Below are 20,476 nucleotides of genomic sequence, written 5' to 3'. Positions count from 1 at the left end.
GGAAAAAAGACGTACATGTAGTACAATGAGCGCGTTAAAAACACCGATAGACTATAGAAACTTGGAAGAGGAACTTCACGCGGCTCTCGCAGCCGACGAATTGTATAAATTACAAAACGACGCTAAAATTCGGGCGGTGGAACAAGCAGTGCCGACGTATGAGCACTTCAGACAGATGGTGATTGCAATATCTTGGTTATTTGTCGTCGTCTAAACGAGAAATCTTGATCTATATGTGACGTGCGTAGCTTCTGCGTTCAGTTTATATTCAATATCACCGAAGAATTTATATACATATATAATTAAATAATTACAATATAAAATAAATAAGATAAAAATAATAAATTATACTTTTTTGACATAAAAGTTCTCCAGTAAATTTTGAATTAATTAATTATAACGACAGGTGAATGGCGCTCACTTGAAACCTCTGGATCGCGACGACATGAAACCTAAGATCGGTGCGCAGTGGAATCCGCTGATTAATCCTACTAAGCCTTGTGACTTGACTGCATCGGCAGCCTCAAGAAAATTGACGCGCGATAAACGGGACAATGGAAGTTCCCCGAAAAAATCGCGGGAGACGTGCGAGAACTTTTTACAATTTTGGAGAACAATTGCGGACCACTCCGAAAAGTTTACTTATGTATGGAATCTAAGGTGAGAGAATCGCAGAACGCGCAAGAATATCGCCATCACGTGTATCAGCGACGTTTTTTGTATGACAGGAACGACCTGCGGCATCACGTCTTTCGAGTGGAAATCCCAGCGTCGTTCCTCGGCGACTTCGCGAATACGTGTCTGCAACATTCGTCGAAGGTGGACGACGTAACGTCAATTATAGAAATTCTCGGCATACTGAGCGCGTGCAATCGGTTCGATCTGATGGTATGCTTCATGACGAGAGACGAGAAATCTACGTGCGAGCAGCTTTTCCAACAGTTGCAACTTAAAGGAGGATCGCCAGGCGAATCCTTGAAACATACAGTCAAATCGTTAGCGGTGAAATATCGGGTTAAGCTTGATTAATGAAGCACAGTATATTCGTTTTGCATATAACAATACGAACGGTATAAATAAACGGCAGAGATAAAACAAAATAAATGATTGAAACTTATTATTGTTCAATTGTTGTTATTATTATTGCAAATAATTCATCTGGAATTAACTGAAGATTAGTCGAAAAATTTGTTGTTAAAATTAAAAATAAAATGCATTCGTTTTACAAATAATCAGGGTCCGCCACCAAAATCCGGACAAATTTAAATTTGAATTTCCTACTTTATTTGACTTCGGCGGTAGGTCGTTGTTGACGTTCGGGCAAGTCAGATGTTTGTAGTAAGCGTGCGTAATCTCAAAATGTCCGAACAGATAAGATCGAGCGCGGGGTATAACCGAAGAGCGGCGATAATCGAAGGCCTCCGCACTGGGCGTCCGCAGACCGAAATTATTCGGTTCTTCGGGTACCCGAGATCGACGGTTTATGATGTTGCGGCTAAATGTTTGGCTTCGGAGACGTCCGAAAAAGCTTTTGCCAACCCGACGAGAAAGAGCCATTCGAAAGAAAAGTCGGTAAGGACTTCAGCAATTATTGAAAGGGCAATACGTGGGCTCATCGTGTCTTACAGACAATATTATCAGTCCAGATAAACAGGCGAGATAAAACAAAATAAATAATTATAAACTACTTTACTTTATTATTTAAATTAATTTATGTTGCTAAAATGTTGCTAAAATAAAAAGCGATTCGTCTCACAAAGAACATTATCAGCCCAGCTAAACGGGAGAGGTAAAGCAATTAAAATAAATGATTAAAGACCACTGTCAATTTATTATTAATATTACAAACAATTTGGAACCAATTAAAACGTAGTCTAAGAATATGTTGCTAAAATCAAGAGAGAGTATAAATTAAAATAATTAAATAATCCTCCGCAATCACTCGATTCGATAAGTCACGCGATTCGTTCGAATCAAATGCGGAGAAGAAAGGTCGAACTGGTCGAAGTCGATTCGGAGCCAGAGCAGACGACGCGACCACGTGACCAGCCGAGCAAGATGGCGGCGCACGGCGCCGCGTACGCGAAGAACACCGTGACCGTCGCGTAAATGCGACAACGACCGAGCACGCGTTGGCCTATTCCTATCATTTACGTGCGCAAGTGTACGTCGAACGCCTAGGAAATGTCTGACACCCATGAATTTGCCGCGTTTCCCATACGTGCGTCTCACTAGACCGCCATGGGTGTCATGACGCACACGCGACGCGACCCGGCCCGCGCCGTCTGTCAGTTCTGTCACTCGTGCGTGCGCGCGCGCGCGTGTGCACGGACGTAAACAAGCGACTGGTTTCGTCACACGCCATCCCACGTCGTTGCCGCCGCCGCTGCGGACCGTTGCGGAGCCGTCGCCGTCGCGTCGTCAGCTCCCAGCTGCCGGAACAGAACGCAGAAACGCTCTCGCGACGGTGGACGCCGACGCCGGGCGCCGGACCACGCCGCGGAGTCCGGGACGCTCCAACGACACTGCCGAGAGGATCGCGTGATAAGATATGCGCGCGAGACGACGGCGATTAGCCCGCTCGGCCCGCTGCGCGTCATCAGTCGATCACCGTCGCGTCACTCATCGCGTCACGCGTCTCTCGCCGTCGCCGCGAGGGTGAGAGCCGACGGACGGGGGCCCCGGACGGTCGCGGCGCGACGCCGTAAGGTGGAAAGAGAGAGAGAGAGAGAGAAAAGTATAAACAAAAACGGGGAACGAGAGAGCGCGCCGTCCGCGCCGCCACGACGCCTCCGCCATGAGGCTGGAGGAGATGCCGTTGCGGCTGAGCTCCGACGAGCGGGACTTTGAAATGGACGACGACGAGACCGATTACCTGCTGCAGCCGTCCGAGGACAGCATCAGGCAGCTGACGTCGAGGCGACGGCGCATCGCCGATTGCTCCAAGTGCCTGAAGAGCTGCCTCTGCGGGTGAGTCTACCGGGTGTTTCGGAACGACGCGCGTCACCGCTCGCGCTCACGTCGTTTCTTTTTTATTTTCTTTTTTCTTTTACCCCCCTCGCCGTCCAACTCGCGATCGCGATAGACGATAGACTCTCGTCGTTTCCGTCCTTATCGCCTTTTCTTATCACCTAGATTGCGAGAACGATCCTGAAAATTGTCTATATAAATTCCTATCTTCTGACAGCTTTAATTTAAAGACTTTTTTTTTAATTCACAAGGCTCTATTTAATAAATCTTGTGCACTGAGTATATCACGTTATAAAATCGTGCTTATTTCTTGTTTAGCCATTTTTAATAGTTTCTATTAAAATTCATTTTATATTAGAATTTATTTTGAAAACTGGTATTTATGGTGATTTTGTAATTTGTTTACATAACTTTTAGGGGCGGTTGTTCCAACCTATTGACAAACTAATTAATAGTTAAATCATACGTCTATCCTTCTTTAATCTGAAAGAAAAACGAAGACACATGATTTAACTATTAGTTAGTTTACCAACAGGTTGGAACAACCGGCCCTTAATGATGAGATATGCGCGTTGGAGTTTATGGATGCGAATGATCGAGCGGAATACTTACGTTTAATTCGGAATAAATTCTTTCCGTGCACATTAGCTTTTTACTGTTGAATTTTCGTATAGTGTCAAATTGTACTTAATTTGAGTCATTTTTAATAAGACCTACATTGCTCCTGCTTAATATGTCGTTAATTTAACTAAACAATGTTGACTAAACCAATGGAGTTAAAATAATACTGTTATTTTGTGTTAAAATAATGAATTTTTGATGGTAGTTAAAAATAACAAATTGTTAGTTAACTCAAGGTATTGGTTCAAATTTCATTCTTTAATATTTAACAGTATTGATGTTTAAAATTGAATATTTCGTTAATTAAGGTAAAACGTGCAAAAGAGGACTCGTTACTGAAATATAATCGTAAAGTTTAGACCGGAGTAAATTTTCTTTGTTCATATTTAATTGACTTTTAACGTTTAAAATCAAACATTTTATCAATTAACGTAAAACACGCCGCAAGATCCGTCACTAAAATATATTCGCGAAGTTTAGAACGGAGTAAATTTTCTTCGTTTATATCTGATTAGCTTTTAACGTTTAAAATTAAGGAGCATTTAAAATTAACGTTTAAAATTAACGTTTAAGGAGCATTTAAAATTAACGTTTAAAATTAAGGAGCATTTTGTCAATTAAGGTACAACGCGCAGATTGATCTGACTCGTTACTGAAATATATTCGCGAAATTTAGAACGCTCTGTATATAGCCAAATATAGCTCAATGTTTACAACGGACTCAAGTCACTCAAGTTGTCTCATTATAACTGTTAGTACGCGAACGAACGGCGATCGTGTTGACTTGCCTAACACTCGAAGGCTTCCAATGAGAAATCAATATAATCATCATCGATTCACAGATCGATCAACAGTATCAACGCTTTCCGTGTGCTTTCGTTACGGAACGGAATATCAAAAGTTAATCGAACTTCGTTAAGAGAAGAGCTATATCTTTTTTGTTTTCGGTGCTATATTTGTTCGCCGGGAATAACTGTCCTAACAAGTTCCAGTCTAAATTATCGGCAGGGTGTTAAAATAACGCCGTATAAATAAGACGACGTATGTGTATACGTATGTAGCGTTACGTATACGAGGAGCGTCTTAAGACGGGATCGATAGGGAAAAAAATAACTTTTTTCGACGCGATATATATACAGTGAGAAAATCAAGTGCGTGGGTGCAGCTACGGAGAAATCGTAAAAGCGTACGAAACAAAATATAACGACAACGAGTAAGACGTGGTGTACCAAAAATTATGCGGGGAACCAGCAAAAGGACCAGACGGTAATAGTCATATTTCAAGTCAACAAATCAATATTCCGCAGGATGATGCAGTAGAAATTCGTCACGAATCGATCGGTTAATTAATATTATTTATTAATCAATTGGACAGATTTTGGACAGATTATCATCGAGACATTTCAGATGCTACTTAAATAGAATGCTTATATATATATAAGCATCAAAATTACGTTAATTTAGAAAGACCCATGGTCGAAACGTCTTGACGATTGATTTGACCAAAAAACCAAAATGGTCGTATTGTCGTGACGATTACAATGATAGCCAGTTAGGTCGATTAATAAGTCTTCACTGTTAATTAGGTTGATTATTTACTGGCGAGGTAAATCGGTTTAATATTATTCGATTTAAGAGAAACGTGGACGCAGCTCATTGAGCCTCTACTTTTATCTCTTCGCGATAAATGCATCTTCTCTCTCGCCGTTTTTTATTTTCTGCAAGTTCTTTTCAAACGCGCGCACGTAGAAAACGTGAAAATAAGACGCAAAGCAAGAAGGAAAGAACACGTTGTTAATCCGTGATAAATGACGCATTAACACGATGTATAAACCGCGCGAGCTACACGAGCGACGCGCTCTCATCCGTTTCTCTCATCGTTTATCGATTGCAGACCTCATCATTTATTTCTAACGTCTCCGATAAATCTAATCGCGTCTCTGTCGCCCGACTGAGAAAAGAGAAAGAGGATTAACGCGAAGGGGATTAACTGCCTCCATCTGACTCGAGAATACGAAGCTCACACGTACTTCGTAAGACGATTAGCAAGGTCAAAGGTGTGCCGTGTGTGCCTCGGTGTTTCACCGGTAAATCGGCGGATCTCATCTCGCGCGATATGCGGTCGATCGAAATAAGCCACGCGTTAAGCCGTGATCAGACTACGGATTGGGATTGAGATTGGATTGAAATTTGACCAATTAGAGCAAAGTTCACTAAACTTGAAGTTTTCTTTATTTTGATTCATTAAATTTCAATCCAATCTCAATCCCAATCCGTAGTCTGATCACGGCTTTACGCGCGCCCGAAATAGCGTCCGATCCTGCAGTGTTCAACCCTGTTCGAAGCCCGCCGTATTACTTGGTCCGAGATATTCCGCAAACACGGAAACACAGCATTCATTCTCGGCTCTCGATAAAATAACAATCGCGTGGCCGTGTGTGTAAACAATTCTCGTTCACCGAGAGAAATCATTTGTGACCTAATCGACCGTGGAATTCGGTAATTGTTCTTAATATTAACATTGTTTGTTTTTGCTGGCATTTATGTCCCCAGCAAACACCGTTAGCATACTGCTAGTAGTCATAAGTCATAATATAATGAAAAATGTAACACGTAATATAACGTGCAGTGCAGGTGTTGGTTTTAATTTCCCACTCATACGAAGTTGCACCTGTGTAACAGACCGTAATTTACATATTGTAATAGAATGTAATAGAACACACACTTATACATATATTATACATTAATAAAAGAGGGTTATATAACATTATTTATTACATTAATTAGGTATAACATCCGTCATATTACGTGTTACTCCTGTATTCGTAGCAATTTTATATTCTGTGTTTGTTGGAGTAGGTACATTGTTCTCATTGCGTACAGCATCAAATTGAATGATAAGTATTATCGTTCCTTAACGTTGCTAAACGTATCAGAAGTTATTTTTTTATAGAGATCTAATTGAGGCAATAATTATCATTATTTCGAGTCATCGAAACTCAAGTTTTTTTCTTTTTTAACAGACCGATATCTCTTTCAATCCCCAAAGATCAATTAGAACAATAATTTGTTCTAATTGTGATAATACACACGTGTTACGTATTTCAAAATTTAATTGAATTTTTAGCGTACATTTCTTCGATTATTTTCTGAAGAATTTTTATCTGACAATATCTCAGGAGAACTTGGAGAAAAGGTAAACGAATTTATTCACAATAATAAAAGTTAAAGCGCATTGTACGACGTTTCGACTATTAGTAAGTTTTCTTCAGCAATCTCGATATAATATGAACATTGAGTTAAAAACTACACAATAGAATTTATAGAATAAATACAATTCTGACAATGAGATAAGAATTAATTAATTCTCAAGTAATATTTCGAACTATTTTCGATTGCGTGCCGGGAAGTAGCTTGTGACGCTTCGAGGGGACAAGACTATTGGCTCGGCGCTGTTGTATCGACCGGACGCGGCCCAATCGGGCGCTCGTTTTCCTCAACAGGCGCATCTTGCGGGAATCGTGCGTTTCACGGCCGCGACGCGACGACGCGACGTGATGTCATAATACTGTAGATCCACTGATAGATTGATAATACTACGATTTATCGGATAAGCAGTGTGTTTCCGTGAAACGCGAAGAAAAGGTGGGCGAGGTGCTCGCGCGCGAGTGAGCCAGCTCTTTTTTTGGAGGGAGAGTGAGCGTCTGTCTACTAATGTGGAGGAAGTAAGCGTTCCTGAGAATGGAGACGCAGAGCAACGTTATTAGGATGTCCAAGGAGGACATCCCGCTGATATCCAAACCGCGGAATGACAGTTCCTGGTCGAGGTGACGTATCCCTCGTCGCGACGCCACAATCTGAACCTCGATTTCGCGACTCTCGTTCTTTTGCGACGCGAGAATTCCAACTCCCCTCCCCCCCCTTAATTCCCCCGCGAGAATTCACTCGTGACGGCAAGTCTCTGGATCAGCTGTCCGATCGGTGACCGTTTGACAGTTAGATGTCCACGCGCGAATTCGGCTCGACTCGACGATGACGCTGGATGACATGACTGCGCATTTGTTTATATCCAAACTTTTTAACGATTGGGTCGATTGTTTCAACCTGTTTTGGTAAACTACCTAATAGTTAAATTATGTTTATCTTTGTCTAATTTGAAGGAAAGACAAAGACATATATATGATTTAACTATTAGTTAGTTTACCAATAAGTTGGAACAACCGACCCTAAGATTGGTCGTCACGATTATTTGTCACGTAACGTTGCGCGTCGATGAATTAAGATTTAGGTATTCGTAGTCGTACCTTGTATTTAGTACAATCTTGTAGATCTTGAGGGCCTGAGCAGAATGACAGACTTATAATTTTCAACAATGTTTTATCCTTTAAAAATCTTTGTTTTTAGTAACGCGCAATACTGTCTTGTGTCTCAAGTCTTGAAATGAGTGTCTTATACGAAGTGTCAACATTTGTAAGACACTGGAGACACAAAACAGTATTGTGCGTGCGTTGCTAAAAATAAAGATTTTTAAAGCATGAAACATTGTCTTAAAATTGTAAAGTCAGCCATTCTGCTCAGGCCCTGACTTACAATTTTAAGACAGTATTTTATGCTTTAAATCTTTGTCTTTAGTAACGCACAAAACGCTGTTTTGTGTCTCAAGTCTTAATGTGCATACAAAGTCAACAACTTTCAAGACTTGAGACACAAGACAGTATTGTGCGTTACTAAAGACAAAGGGTCATGGCACGAAGAAAAACTTAAGCAGTGAGCAAAGTAGTTATATTCAGAGATTAGACAATATTTTTTGGCGAATATCAAAGGAAGAAGAGTTGACAGTTTTTCATTCTGTCAGTTTTGTACGTCGCTCTTGTTAAGTCGGGATTGTTTCTTGCGATTGCAGATGCTGTACTTGGATGTGGAGGAGATGCTGCAGAGAACGGGAATTGAGAGCCAGAGTTATCCATATTGGGCAGCCGATGCACGAGAAGTTTCCCACTAATGTTATAAGAAATCAAAAATACAATGTTGTTACTTTCCTGCCTTTGGTACGTTCCTCTCTCGATGGGAGAATGATCTCTTTTGAAACCGCTTGAAACGGATCGATAACGCCCGTCCTTGTTTTTTACAGGTCCTCTTTCAACAGTTCAAATTCTTCTTGAATTTATACTTTCTGCTTATGGCTATATCTCAATTTATACCAGACATAAGGATAGGGTACTTGTACACGTACTGGGGGCCATTGTGCTTTGTTTTAACTGTGACAATTTTCCGCGAAGCCATCGATGATTTTAGAAGATACAAGAGGGACAAGGAGGTCAATGCACAAAAATATTATAGACTAGTGAAAGGTTTTAATACGCCAGAATTAGTACCAAGTTCGAAATTACGCGTGGGCGACTTGGTAAGTCATATTACGGTATCTCTGTTCGTTAGTAATTATGCTTGTTAAATTTTTGCCTAACAAAGTTTCGGTATAGCTATTAACGATTGCGCTTCTCTCTGATAACCAGGTTATAGTAGAAAAGGGTCAAAGAGTACCAGCCGACTTAGTATTATTACGCACAACCGAGAAATCTGGCGCGTGTTTCGTGCGGACCGATCAGTTGGATGGTGAAACGGATTGGAAATTAAGATTAGCAGTGCCTGCAACGCAAAAATTGGAAAGCAATTCTCAATTGTTTGATATTAAAGCAAGTTTGTACGTTGAGAAACCTCAGAAGGATATACACAGCTTCATTGGCACCTTTGCAAGGGTGAGAAATTTAACTTCCTTATCGTTTTGCTCTAAAATCTGGCTTTCTCTATGTAATTATCCTCTATTTCCAGTATGATGGATACAGCAGTGAGGAAAGCTTAGGGGTAGACAACACGTTATGGGCCAACACAGCCGTGGCATCCGGTTCCGCCCTTGGTATCGTCGTTTACACCGGTCAGGAAACGCGATCTCTGATGAATCACTCAGAAATCCGATCAAAAGTTGGTTTGCTCGATCAAGAGATCAATCAGTTAACAAAGGTATTATGCACGTAGAAATTATGCATCGAGATTGATATGCGCACGTATGAACGCTTGTACATTCTAACTTTACTTCGGCAGGTACTGTTTTGCGCGGTAATAGGACTCGCGCTTGTAATGATGTGCTTGAAAGGATTCAACGGACCGTGGTATCGTTACATGTTCCGTTTCGTCTTACTGTTTTCCTACATCATACCGATCAGCTTGAGAGTGAATCTGGACATGGGCAAAGCGTTTTACGCTTGGTGTATACAAAGGGATAAAGATATCGCCGGTACGGTCGTGAGGACGACCACTATTCCGGAAGAACTCGGACGTATATCGTATTTGCTGAGCGATAAGACCGGCACGTTGACGCAGAATAAGATGGTGTTCAAGAAGTTACATCTGGGCACCATATCTTACGGCCAGGAGACGTTCGACGAAGTAACGTCAGTACTGAAGACTTATTATCCCACTGACACGGAGCGTTCACCGGTGAAGCCGGCGTACAGTGGGAAAGTCCGAAGATCCGAGAATACCCGGATCTACGATGCCGTGCATGCTTTAGCTCTGTGCCACAACGTAACCCCGGTATATGACGAGGTAAACAAGTCCTCGAATCTGGACTCGGTGAGCGTGCAGACGGTGGAAACCGGAGATACAGGTTCCATTCAGAGGTAATAATGTCTCGTTGAATCAGTCGTGAAAGCCTCAGTATCGTCGTTAATCCTTAATATGAATCCTTAATTGAAATTCTAACGTTTCCAGTCAAACGGAGGCGGATCAACATTACTATCTGCCGGAACAGAAACGTAATTATCAAGCCTCGAGCCCGGACGAAGTAGCTCTGGTGAAATGGACGGAGGAAATGGGACTGCCTCTGGTCAAGCGGGACCTTAATTCGATGCAGCTGAAAACTCTGAACGGTCAAATATTGAATTACACCATACTGCAAATATTCCCTTTCACGTCGGAAACCAAGCGAATGGGAATTATCGTGAGGGAGGAGTCTAGCTCTGAGATCACTTTCTACTTGAAAGGTGCTGATGTTGTGATGTCTGGCATTGTGCAATATAATGATTGGCTGGACGAGGTGTGCGAAAACATGGCACGTGAAGGTCTCAGAACGTTGGTCGTAGCAAAGAAAAATCTGACCGAAGATCAATATCTCGATTTTGAAGCGAGGTAACGTATCATTAAGAGTATTACAATTACTTAATGTATGACTGAATTATATATTGTACGTTTTATAGATATAACGCGGCGAGAATGAGCGTCAGCGACCGTGTATCGAGAGTCGCGGCAGTGGTGGAAAGTCTCGAGAGAGAAATGGAATTGTTATGCGTGACCGGTGTCGAGGACAGATTGCAAGACAGGGTTAGGCCTACGCTGGAACTCTTGAGGAATGCCGGGATCAAAATATGGATGTTGACCGGTGACAAATTGGAGACCGCGACTTGTATAGCGAAATCGTCGCGTCTTGTGTCGCGCACCCAAGGCCTGCACGTCTTCAAATCTGTCGTGACACGCACCGACGCTCATTTGGAACTGAACACATTTCGCAAGAAGCAAGATTGTGCCTTAGTTATCAGCGGCGATTCTCTGGAGGTGTGCTTGCAGTATTACGAGCAAGAATTTCTGGAGCTCGCTTGTGGTTCACCCGCCGTCGTTTGCTGCCGGTGCTCTCCCACGCAGAAAGCCGAAGTTGTGAGTCTCATACAGAGACACACCGGCAAGAGGACGGCTGCCGTCGGCGATGGCGGTAACGACGTCTCCATGATACAAGCCGCGGACGCTGGTATTTATTTAATTTTTTGAATAATATATAAGTGTATCTAGATATTTTTTATTACAGTTTATATTTTCTTACAGGGATTGGTCTTGAGGGTCTCGAAGGAAGACAAGCATCGCTAGCTGCTGATTTTTCAATTTCTCAGTTTAGTCATCTCGCTAACTTACTATTAGTCCACGGTAGAAGAAGTTATAAACGATCGGCTGCATTGAGTCAGTTCGTTATACACCGTGGTTTGATAATATCGACTATGCAAGCTGTGTTCTCCGCAGTCTTTTATTTGTCTTCGGTTGCCTTATATCAAGGTTTTCTTATGGTAGGGTAAGTAACTCAAGTATACTTGTTAAAAATTGAATTTAAAACTTGCTGTAAGTCTCAGTATCTATGACAAAACTTTTTACATACTTCTTAGGGTCACTTCGACCAACTCCGATTAACTTTACTCGATGATTAACTCGATCAGCAATGTTGCTTTAATCTCTTCGATGCGTGATACACTCTGTACTGTGATATCAAATGATAAATTAAAATATCTGTCTCGAAAACAGTTTTAAACATGTATGGAATTATTAATTTCTTATTATTTGATGAATACGAGAGTTATGATCTTAGAAGAAATCAACGAAAACTACGTATGAATTATAGCACAAATGAATTATCTGGAAATTTTTGATAATTATTTTAAAAAAAGATTTGTAGTATCGAAACACAACTTTATTCCCGACTTAGACGTATACGTATAATAACCAGAGCATTCCCATTGGAGAGCTGTAGGCAAGATCTAAAAGACAGAAATGCTTACTGGGATGTTATATATGTCTATGATTCACGAAGTGGTATATGAGTTAAGAACGACATAAAGTTAAAAGTATTGCTGCTGATCGAGTTAATCGTCGATTAAAGTCAATCGGATTTGATCGGAGTGAACCTACTATAACTTTATTATAATGTATATAAAAATGTTTAGGTACGCTACAATATACACAATGTTTCCCGTTTTTTCATTGGTATTGGACAAAGATGTGTCAGGAAAGATAGCGCTTACCTATCCAGAACTTTATAAAGAGCTTAGTAAAGGCCGTTCGTTATCATATAAAACATTTTTTATGTGGGTTTTGATAAGTATATATCAAGGTACGTATTGTTTCAGTTAAATCTCGATAATCTAGATATATGCAATATACAAGTAAAGAAGATATATCTTTGACGACATATTCTAGGAGGAGTAATCATGTATGGTGCGCTTATAATGTTCGAGGACGAATTCATTCATATAGTGGCCATAAGTTTTTCAGCGCTAGTTTTGACAGAATTAATAATGGTTGCTTTAACAATTAGAACCTGGCATCACATAATGATGCTTGCAGAAATCTTCTCTCTAGCGCTCTATTTACTATCATTGGTCGTCCTGAAAGATTACTTCGGTGAGTTTATAATTACTTAACAAAAGATTAAATTCACATCGTTATTACAATATTTTTCTTGTTACTTTAATATAGATGCTGAATTTATTAAAACAACGGACTTCTTATGGAAGGTATTGGTGATAACGTTGGTCTCATGTATGCCGCTGTATATCCTGAAATTTTTGAGGAAGAAGTTTTCACCTCCCAGTTACACCAAATTATCGTAAAATCTTATGCGGAAATTGATTTGTCCGTATAGAGATGAGGACAAGGGAGGATAAAACATCAAACGTAATTCAATGAAGAGCTGTATAAAAATTTTCTTTTGTTCTACAATATATCCCTAATCCAATCCAATTAATATAATTTTTAATGAAATAAGAAAAAATGCACCGTTTTCTAACACCCAGCTATTTTTGTAACAATCAATTTTTACGACGTTAATCCTAAAGAGGATTAACGTAACAGGAAATAATAACCGCAAAAATTAAAAGCCGGCAGTTTCTAAATTTCTTGTATCTGTATCTATGTTCTTGTATTTCTAAATTTATTATATCTGCGCACTGACTTCAAGGAAATATGGATTGGATTAAACTTGTTATAAGCGAAACAAACTTCACAACTCTCCGCATAATGTTAATTCTTCCTGCAAGCTTATCCTCTACGCATCTTGGCTTTAGATTAAATACATGACTTTTTTTATACTTGATTTTCTTTATATTTCTTTCGTTTGTACATTAATTTATTTAATACATTGCCAAAGGTCGCATCTTCCATTTCAATGTGTTTATACGCACATATTTTTGCGACACATATATATACCTGCTCTATATAAAGTTTATTTTTGAAATATTAATTCGATATGTTCTCTAATCGAGCACAACAGTATTTCTCGTGTATCTAAATCTTCAAGTATTCACATGGATCAATATAATTTTAATTTGTATAACGATAACTAAATGCATTTTACTTGGCTAGAATTAATACGATTAAGAGATCTAGAATTTGAGTATCAAGAAATAAAACTGTGATTTTCGCGAGTTAAACCTAACCGGCATTTTTTGCACTGATGTTGTTATGCATATAAGAAGCTGTAATCACTGAAACTATTCGAGATGTCTTGTTTTAATTTTATCCCTTATTGAAAATATTTCTACACGAAGGGCATATCTTTTGTTATCATTTATATTCTAAGCACATAAATAATAATACTAGATTACATAATGTTTTATATTCATGTAAATACTGCAAGCATGTAGAACATAACTGTAATCGTTGTTATCTCTAATATGAAACGTATCGCAAGTAATGTTGTTCCTAGACGACTATTATTTGCTATGTAACGCGTTTATAATTAATTTATTCGCAAATAAAATAATATATTCCTTTTCCTGTGATATTTGTATTGTTCATACGACACATTCACATGCGCATTTTATCAAGGTATCTTACAGAACTCTGACATATAAAAGTCCCATTTTTGGAAAATACTTTATTCTCAAACTTTACCGGATAATTACATTGAGTTTAGCGGCTACCGCTTTTCCTATTTTATCATGAATTCTATTAACTTCGCTCTGAAACAATGTACGCTCCATGTGTCTATAGATTACGCTGTAGCAATGAGATGTTTTCTTGGTCTTTGGATGCGTGAATTCATCCTTCAATAAAATCTGTTCGATGAAATCGCCGCCTATTTCTCGGGCTATATCGTAGAAGTCGTTAGAAGAATAACTTCCGTCTTCCGGCAACCAGAAACTTATGTCGTTGGTACAAGGTGGATATATACTGACAGGCTAAAAAAAGTTTATATTCGTCTCTATATAGATTTCATATAAATTACAACTAAATTAATATATAAGAGATATGATAAAACGCACACACAACATTCTAATAATAAAATAAATTGAACGTTTATTTTACCTTGTATTGGATACGTGCATTAGGATCGTCTACTTTGAACTGATTTAGGAAGCCCGCGTCGTTGCTCCAGAATAATCTTATGTCCGGAATGCCATATAGGCGCATGGCCAAACGTTCCAAGCCGAGACCGAATGCCCATCCGATCCGATCCACGGCGCCGGATCTCTGTAGAATTTCCTGACGCATAATGCCACAGCCGAGTATTTCGAGCCAATTGTCGTTGTACAATATTTCTAGCTCCCACGACGGATGCGTGAATGGGAAATATTGATCGACCCATCGGCACTGCACATCTATGTTAGCAGGATACTCAAATTAATTTCAAGCCATTCCAGTGAAGCATCGCGACGGTTCTCGTTTGAAAATGAATTGCGTGCTCGTCGGAAGTATTAAACGAAAGCAATACCTTTCCCAAAGATAGCTTGTGCCAGACTAGTTAGGGTACCCTTCAGTTCCTGCTCCATAAGTTTCACCGCTTCCAAACTATGACAAGCCTGCTTCTCGTCGCTCTCCGTCCCTCTGTGCTCGAACAGCTGTAGATCTTCGGAGTCGTTCGTGTCGTGAAATATCTCTCGCGACGTGCGCAATCTGACCGCGTCGACCTGGTGAAAAATCGGGTAATGCGTGCTGTCGATCTCGTCGCGTCGGTACACGTCCCCGACGACGAGAAAGTTATTCAATCCCATCGAGATCAGCTCGGCCTGATGCGCGGTGGTGTGCGCTCTCAGCAGCGTGTCCCGGTTCACGTAGTAACAGTCGGCTTTCTTTCTACTCGGATGATCCTTCGGCACGAGAAGGGAGTCGAAATTTTGCGCGACGCTAACCACGGGACACAGATTGTCATAGATGCTGAACGACGGGGTCCCGCTTTTACTGCGGAACTGTCCGTAAAAGAAATTCACGATGCGCTGACGTAAATGCGAGAGCGGATGGTATTGCTGAACGTGCAGGTTTCGCCCCAATTTGGCGACGATATTTGGGGTGACATTCGTCCAGTCGTCCGTCGCGTACTTCTGACCCAAGAGCACCAGCTCGTTGCTCTTGTTAACATTGGTGGCAACTGAGGCCGCCCTACAGGCTGTTTTGACATTGTTTATCAGGGTTTCCTTGCAAAAGCGACACGTGATGCACCTGTAAAAAAATACATACTTTAAACAAGAATCAATTGTTTCATTAAAGATAGATAAAATATGTTGACATTGTGCGTACCACATTATTAAATCTTAATTTCTCTTACTTATAACAAGAGTGCGTTATACTGGTTTATCTTAAAGTGATTTCAGAATAAATCTCCAAGTATGTGTAGCTTGCACTAAACTGTAAAAAACACCTTTTCATTATTTCTACGTACTTCTGCATATATATTCATTTACATTATATAAATAAGACTATTTTAAAATGTATTGTAATTTAGAAAAAAAAATTTTTTTTTAATTATTTAATAGTAAACTGTGTACAATATCTCTGTTTATTATCTGCCTAAAACTAAAGAGCGTTATTAACTCCTGAAAATTATTAATCACATCTCCAAAAATTTTGCAAAAAATAAATATGTGGAGGTTATATAAGAAAGTGTCAATTTTAACATCAGAATATTGATAAGACAGGCATCGAATACCACTTATAATAAATAAATAACGTTATTTGATTCGATATTGATGATGACAATGTAAGTCTAGTCGCGGTATCGCATTAAATCGCGGCTCGCACAAGTCCATTTATCGCACATGGAAGAACACTAACCAAAAACAACAAGACGCCATCGGGTTATCACTCCAGTACGAGTACGCCACAGTCGCTACATAACCATGTGCTACGACAGAGTCGCCGAATTTGGCTCCATTTAGATTTGTAGTGGATCTCTAGTTTTTGTAAATACAATGAATCCTGGTCGAGACGCGATTCTGAGCCTCTATCGGAATTTAATCCGAGAAAGCAAGAAGTGGAACTCGTACAATTATAGGTAATGTAATATCATCGAGACGATTTTTTAGTGAACGTATTAGAGTGAAAAAAAAATCATCTATTTCTTTTTCCTTCAGTATATGTATACATTTTTTTTAAATACTAAGAATTTCATCTTCAAGAATTCTCTTATATTAACGTGATTTATTTCTGTATATATCTAGAAGTGTAAAATCTTTTTTATTTCACAAATAACTAAGTATAGCCTGTCATCGAGCATCCAATTGTGCCTTTCATATGATAACGAAAGGTGTATGGACTGTATAGAGAATAATAATTGTTCGGTACTTTTCAGAATGTATGCACTGCGAAAAGTACGACACGAGTTCAAGGAGAACAAGGCGTTGGAGGATAAAGAGAAGGTTAGGCAGTGTTACACGAAAGGGCAGGAGGCGCTAACAATGATCAAGAAACAGGTCATATTAGGCAATCTCTACAGCACTAGGCATTTGGTGATTGAAACCAAAAGCAAACTAGTAAAATAGTAAAATAGAAGTACAATTGCGGTTTACCTTTAATTTAATATCGCATCAGCTTTTACCTTTAATACTGCGAGACAGGCTGATATTAGGATGTAATAATTAATGCGAGCGTATCAAAGACACATCTGTCGAAGACATCATTTAAAACTCTGTGATTGTTTGATAATTTCTTCATATATCGGTGCAAAATAAAATTCAGTAGTTCCCGCAGCAAAATTTCATTTATATGACACCATGTATATCTTGAAGTATTTTTGTATTTATATATGTTGTACATATGATTAGGTACTGTATAATGCTTTTCAAATTGTTAAATAAGAAATAAAATTTTGCTAATATAGTAACTCTTGTATATCTATGTATCCCTTGTATGAGATTAATGATTTTATACAATGATTTTATGACGTTAAATGTATATTACAAATAACTAATTAAATAGAAATTAAATTCGTAAAAGAAGTAAAAAGTATTTCAGTTAATTGCATTATCTGTCACTTTTCGAAGTTTCAAGTAATGCTACTCCTTGTCAGATTATAATCTAGCTGATACTTTTTTTAATTTTAAGAATTGAACTTTCTGAGGTTTGATTTCACAGATTGATATGTTCATAATTATAAAACTACTAAACTAGTGCAACTTTTTACCTGATTTATATATTCTTTTGATACTTATTGTCGATATGTATAAAATATTTATATAAATGCAATTTTACCACAGCCGGTAAAATAAATTGTCAATTTATAGACCATCGATAATTTATTATAGTAACCTTCATTGAGAGAGAGAGAAAGAGAGAATCAGTTACAAAATTTTATAAATTCTCCAAGATCAAAGTAGCAGGAGAATATAACTAGCAAGGAGGTTGCACTAATTGAAATTTTGAGAATCGAGATTCTAAGAATTTTAATTTCTGCAAGTTAAAATTTAATTCTGGGAATTCAAACTGCGAAAAATTAAGATCTTATAAAAATGGACAAAGAAGTGAGCTAAGAGAGCTCTATAATTCCAAGAACAGAAATTTTAAGAATTTCTGAAATTTTAAACCTTAGAATAGAACTTTTAGAATAGAAATTTAAAATCTCAAAAATTAACAAAAGTATCAGGAGAATATAATCAGTTGGGAAACTTCAGGGATTGTAATTTTGTAAATTAATAAATGTTTTAAGCCCGTTAATTTTTAAATATTAAAAGTTTAAACTTTGAAAAATTGGTAAAATATAACGAAATATGAGAGATTAACTTTAACTTTCATTATCCTTTATTCATCAATTTTATAAATAAAATTGTAATCTACGAATATGGAATATAAGTTAATTGTTGATACAATTTTCATTTTTTTTAAACTCAAAATAATACAACTGCCGACCCTTGAACACAGATGGTACAAGAAATAGATAAAGCTGGAGAGAGACAGAGGGAGCAGGCCTGGTGATCGTGGTGATCACTGATCTGACTGATCAGCTGTTTCAAGATGACAGCTGATGCGGTGTGCGGTGCGTAGCGCAGCGCGGTGGAATGATTACGAGATATATCGCGTAGAGATAAGCAGAGATAACACCTGAAAAATGGCCACGAGGAACCTGACCGAGCCCTTCGTTTTAATGCGAAACAATGCTCTGCAGAGCAGGCACATTTACGCCGAACAGGTGCGTACATTTAACCTGTTCCGCTTGCCGCTTTTATCTTTTCGCCCTATCATCCTCAATGCGTGCTCTTTCAGAATCTTACCGATCGCGCGGCACTGGTGGAATCAGATTCGGGCGCATCCGACAATGTCGAACTCAGGGGTGTTAGCGGGGACAGCAGTGCACCGCCTGCCTGGGCGGACGCTTTGGAGGAGACGCAGTACATCCTGAGCAGATTGCGGGTGAAGATAGACAGCCTGGTCGAGCTGCACTCTAAGCAGCTTACCAGGCCCACCCTGGACGATACATCTCAGGTTCGCCAGTTCCTCATTCTGTTGTAATTTGGTTCTTGACAGACAGCTGGATTTGAAAGAACCGCTTCTGTCGCTTGCTTCGCAAAAGAAGAATACCGTCAACCAAGTGAAATTTTTTACATTTTATAATAATTGCAACGTCAGGATTTTTTATGTGTTTTGTAACACTGCGCAGGAAGAGAGGCAAATGGAGCAGCTGACACGAGAGATTGGACGTGCGTTCTCCAGTGGCTATAGACAAGTACAAACAATTAAGTCGGCCGGCAGGCACGAAAGTAAACCTACGGAACGTCGTCTAGCTGCCAGCGCGGTGATGGCCCTCTCGACTGCCTTGCAGGAGTTAGGTTTTCGATATAGGGCAGCGCAGAATCACTATCTTACACGTATGTCCTTTGTATGATTTAAGGATGAGCAGCTATTAATATTTTTAACGAACTGTAGCGTTATTTGTATTGTAATTCGATGAATCTTTGCAGAGGTGAAATCAAGAGAAGAGAGGAACAACCAGTTCTTCGCGGAAGACCAATCTCTTTTAAATAATGTAGCAACCGATCCTTGGTTGATGGAATTGAACGAGGCAGCTGGTGATTATTGGCAAAGAAGTGAGCAACGGCAGGACTCGGTTTTATTACAATTGGAGGAGCCGGAAGATAGAATGAAATTGGCGATGGAGAGGGAGGAACAGATTGGAAGTATAGTTCAAAGTATAGGAGACTTAAAACATATTTTTAAGGTAAGTTTTGTGTATTACGCACGCGCGCGAATATTTATGATAATATAATAATGATATAATGCAGCAAATACAAATCTTTGATTTGGGGTAAATCCAAATATATTGTTTTGATATTTATTGCCAGTGGCGACAAGACGATAGTTTCGAATAAAAATCTAGATTTTTATTATGCACAGGATCTTGCAGTAATGGTACAGGATCAGGGTACTATTTTAGACCGGATCGATTACAACCTCGAGCAAACGCAAGTGCAAGTACAAGAGGGCTACAAGCAATTAAAGAAAGCCGACTCGTATCAGAAGGCCAATAAAAAATTGTACTGCATCGTGATTCTCGCGGCAGCCATTATATTACTTAGCTTCCTGTTCGTCATATTTAAAACGTAGAATCAACTATAATTAGAATAAAATTAACGTAAGAATATTGGTATACTTGTTGGTATTTATCATCGTGTTCCATAAAATAAAACAATTCTTTATAGAGAGTTTGTTGTAAATGTATATAATGATGGAAAGCTATTTTTTAAAATAGTATGTGCGATTTTTCTCAAGTGTTGTCAGGAAAAAACGATGTATTCATAAGATTACGGCAAATGTCTGTTCAGTCTGTTTATGAATTAATATGATAGAAATAATCAACTATGAA

At 39.1% G+C, this 20,476-nt stretch overlaps 5 protein-coding genes across 9 annotated transcripts; 4 read left to right on the top strand and 1 right to left on the bottom strand.

Annotated features, from left to right (window-relative positions):
* Nucleotides 1–7: 7 nt before the first annotated feature.
* LOC112454096 (coiled-coil domain-containing protein 103-like) lies at nucleotides 8–1,569 on the top strand. The gene is made up of 3 exons (XM_025015310.1): nucleotides 8–178; nucleotides 407–660; nucleotides 729–1,569. The coding sequence occupies exons 1-3, from the start codon at nucleotides 26–28 to the stop codon at nucleotides 1,027–1,029; spliced, it is 708 nt and encodes a 235-aa protein (XP_024871078.1). The 5' UTR covers nucleotides 8–25; the 3' UTR covers nucleotides 1,030–1,569.
* A 916-nt stretch (nucleotides 1,570–2,485) lies between these two features.
* Nucleotides 2,486–14,186, top strand: LOC112454091 (probable phospholipid-transporting ATPase IIB). 3 transcript variants are annotated; one of them, XM_025015300.1, is made up of 12 exons: nucleotides 2,486–2,970; nucleotides 8,495–8,639; nucleotides 8,723–8,995; nucleotides 9,105–9,347; nucleotides 9,421–9,609; nucleotides 9,691–10,268; nucleotides 10,360–10,776; nucleotides 10,845–11,389; nucleotides 11,464–11,704; nucleotides 12,351–12,517; nucleotides 12,604–12,807; nucleotides 12,883–14,186. In XM_025015300.1, the coding sequence occupies exons 1-12, from the start codon at nucleotides 2,798–2,800 to the stop codon at nucleotides 13,014–13,016; spliced, it is 3,309 nt and encodes a 1,102-aa protein (XP_024871068.1). In that variant the 5' UTR covers nucleotides 2,486–2,797; the 3' UTR covers nucleotides 13,017–14,186. The 3 variants fall into 3 exon arrangements, with proteins under 3 accessions (XP_024871068.1, XP_024871070.1, XP_024871069.1); XM_025015302.1 differs by lacking the exon at nucleotides 2,486–2,970 and adding an exon at nucleotides 4,382–4,857; XM_025015301.1 differs by lacking the exon at nucleotides 2,486–2,970 and adding an exon at nucleotides 7,121–7,418.
* A 69-nt stretch (nucleotides 14,187–14,255) lies between these two features.
* On the bottom strand, nucleotides 14,256–16,538 carry LOC112454093 (probable phenylalanine--tRNA ligase, mitochondrial). Of its 3 annotated transcripts, none has more exons than XM_025015306.1 (5): nucleotides 16,456–16,538; nucleotides 15,922–16,029; nucleotides 15,119–15,843; nucleotides 14,713–15,005; nucleotides 14,256–14,585 (listed from the first exon to the last, which is right to left on the bottom strand). In XM_025015306.1, the coding sequence occupies exons 2-5, from the start codon at nucleotides 15,924–15,926 to the stop codon at nucleotides 14,295–14,297; spliced, it is 1,314 nt and encodes a 437-aa protein (XP_024871074.1). In that variant the 5' UTR covers nucleotides 15,927–16,029; nucleotides 16,456–16,538; the 3' UTR covers nucleotides 14,256–14,294. The 3 variants fall into 3 exon arrangements, with proteins under 3 accessions (XP_024871074.1, XP_024871073.1, XP_024871075.1); XM_025015305.1 differs by lacking the exon at nucleotides 16,456–16,538 and adding an exon at nucleotides 16,299–16,449; XM_025015307.1 differs by lacking the exon at nucleotides 16,456–16,538 and adding an exon at nucleotides 16,331–16,449.
* On the top strand, nucleotides 16,502–17,503 carry LOC112454097 (LYR motif-containing protein 4B). Its single transcript, XM_025015311.1, has 2 exons — nucleotides 16,502–16,675; nucleotides 16,973–17,503. Exons 1-2 carry the CDS (start codon nucleotides 16,593–16,595, stop codon nucleotides 17,160–17,162), a joined length of 273 nt encoding a protein of 90 aa, XP_024871079.1. The 5' UTR covers nucleotides 16,502–16,592; the 3' UTR covers nucleotides 17,163–17,503.
* A 1,221-nt stretch (nucleotides 17,504–18,724) lies between these two features.
* LOC112454015 (syntaxin-16) lies at nucleotides 18,725–20,217 on the top strand. Its single transcript, XM_025015154.1, has 5 exons — nucleotides 18,725–18,805; nucleotides 18,880–19,098; nucleotides 19,274–19,481; nucleotides 19,575–19,831; nucleotides 20,008–20,217. The coding sequence occupies exons 1-5, from the start codon at nucleotides 18,725–18,727 to the stop codon at nucleotides 20,215–20,217; spliced, it is 975 nt and encodes a 324-aa protein (XP_024870922.1).
* The last annotated feature ends 259 nt before the right edge of the window (nucleotides 20,218–20,476 follow it).

Source organism: Temnothorax curvispinosus, unplaced genomic scaffold (assembly GCF_003070985.1).
Source record: "Temnothorax curvispinosus isolate PA1 unplaced genomic scaffold, ASM307098v1 QBEX01004775.1, whole genome shotgun sequence".
Classification (NCBI taxonomy): domain Eukaryota; kingdom Metazoa; phylum Arthropoda; class Insecta; order Hymenoptera; family Formicidae; genus Temnothorax; species Temnothorax curvispinosus.
The sequence above is the reverse complement of the archived record's forward strand: the minus strand, read 5'-3'. Positions and strand labels throughout refer to the sequence as shown.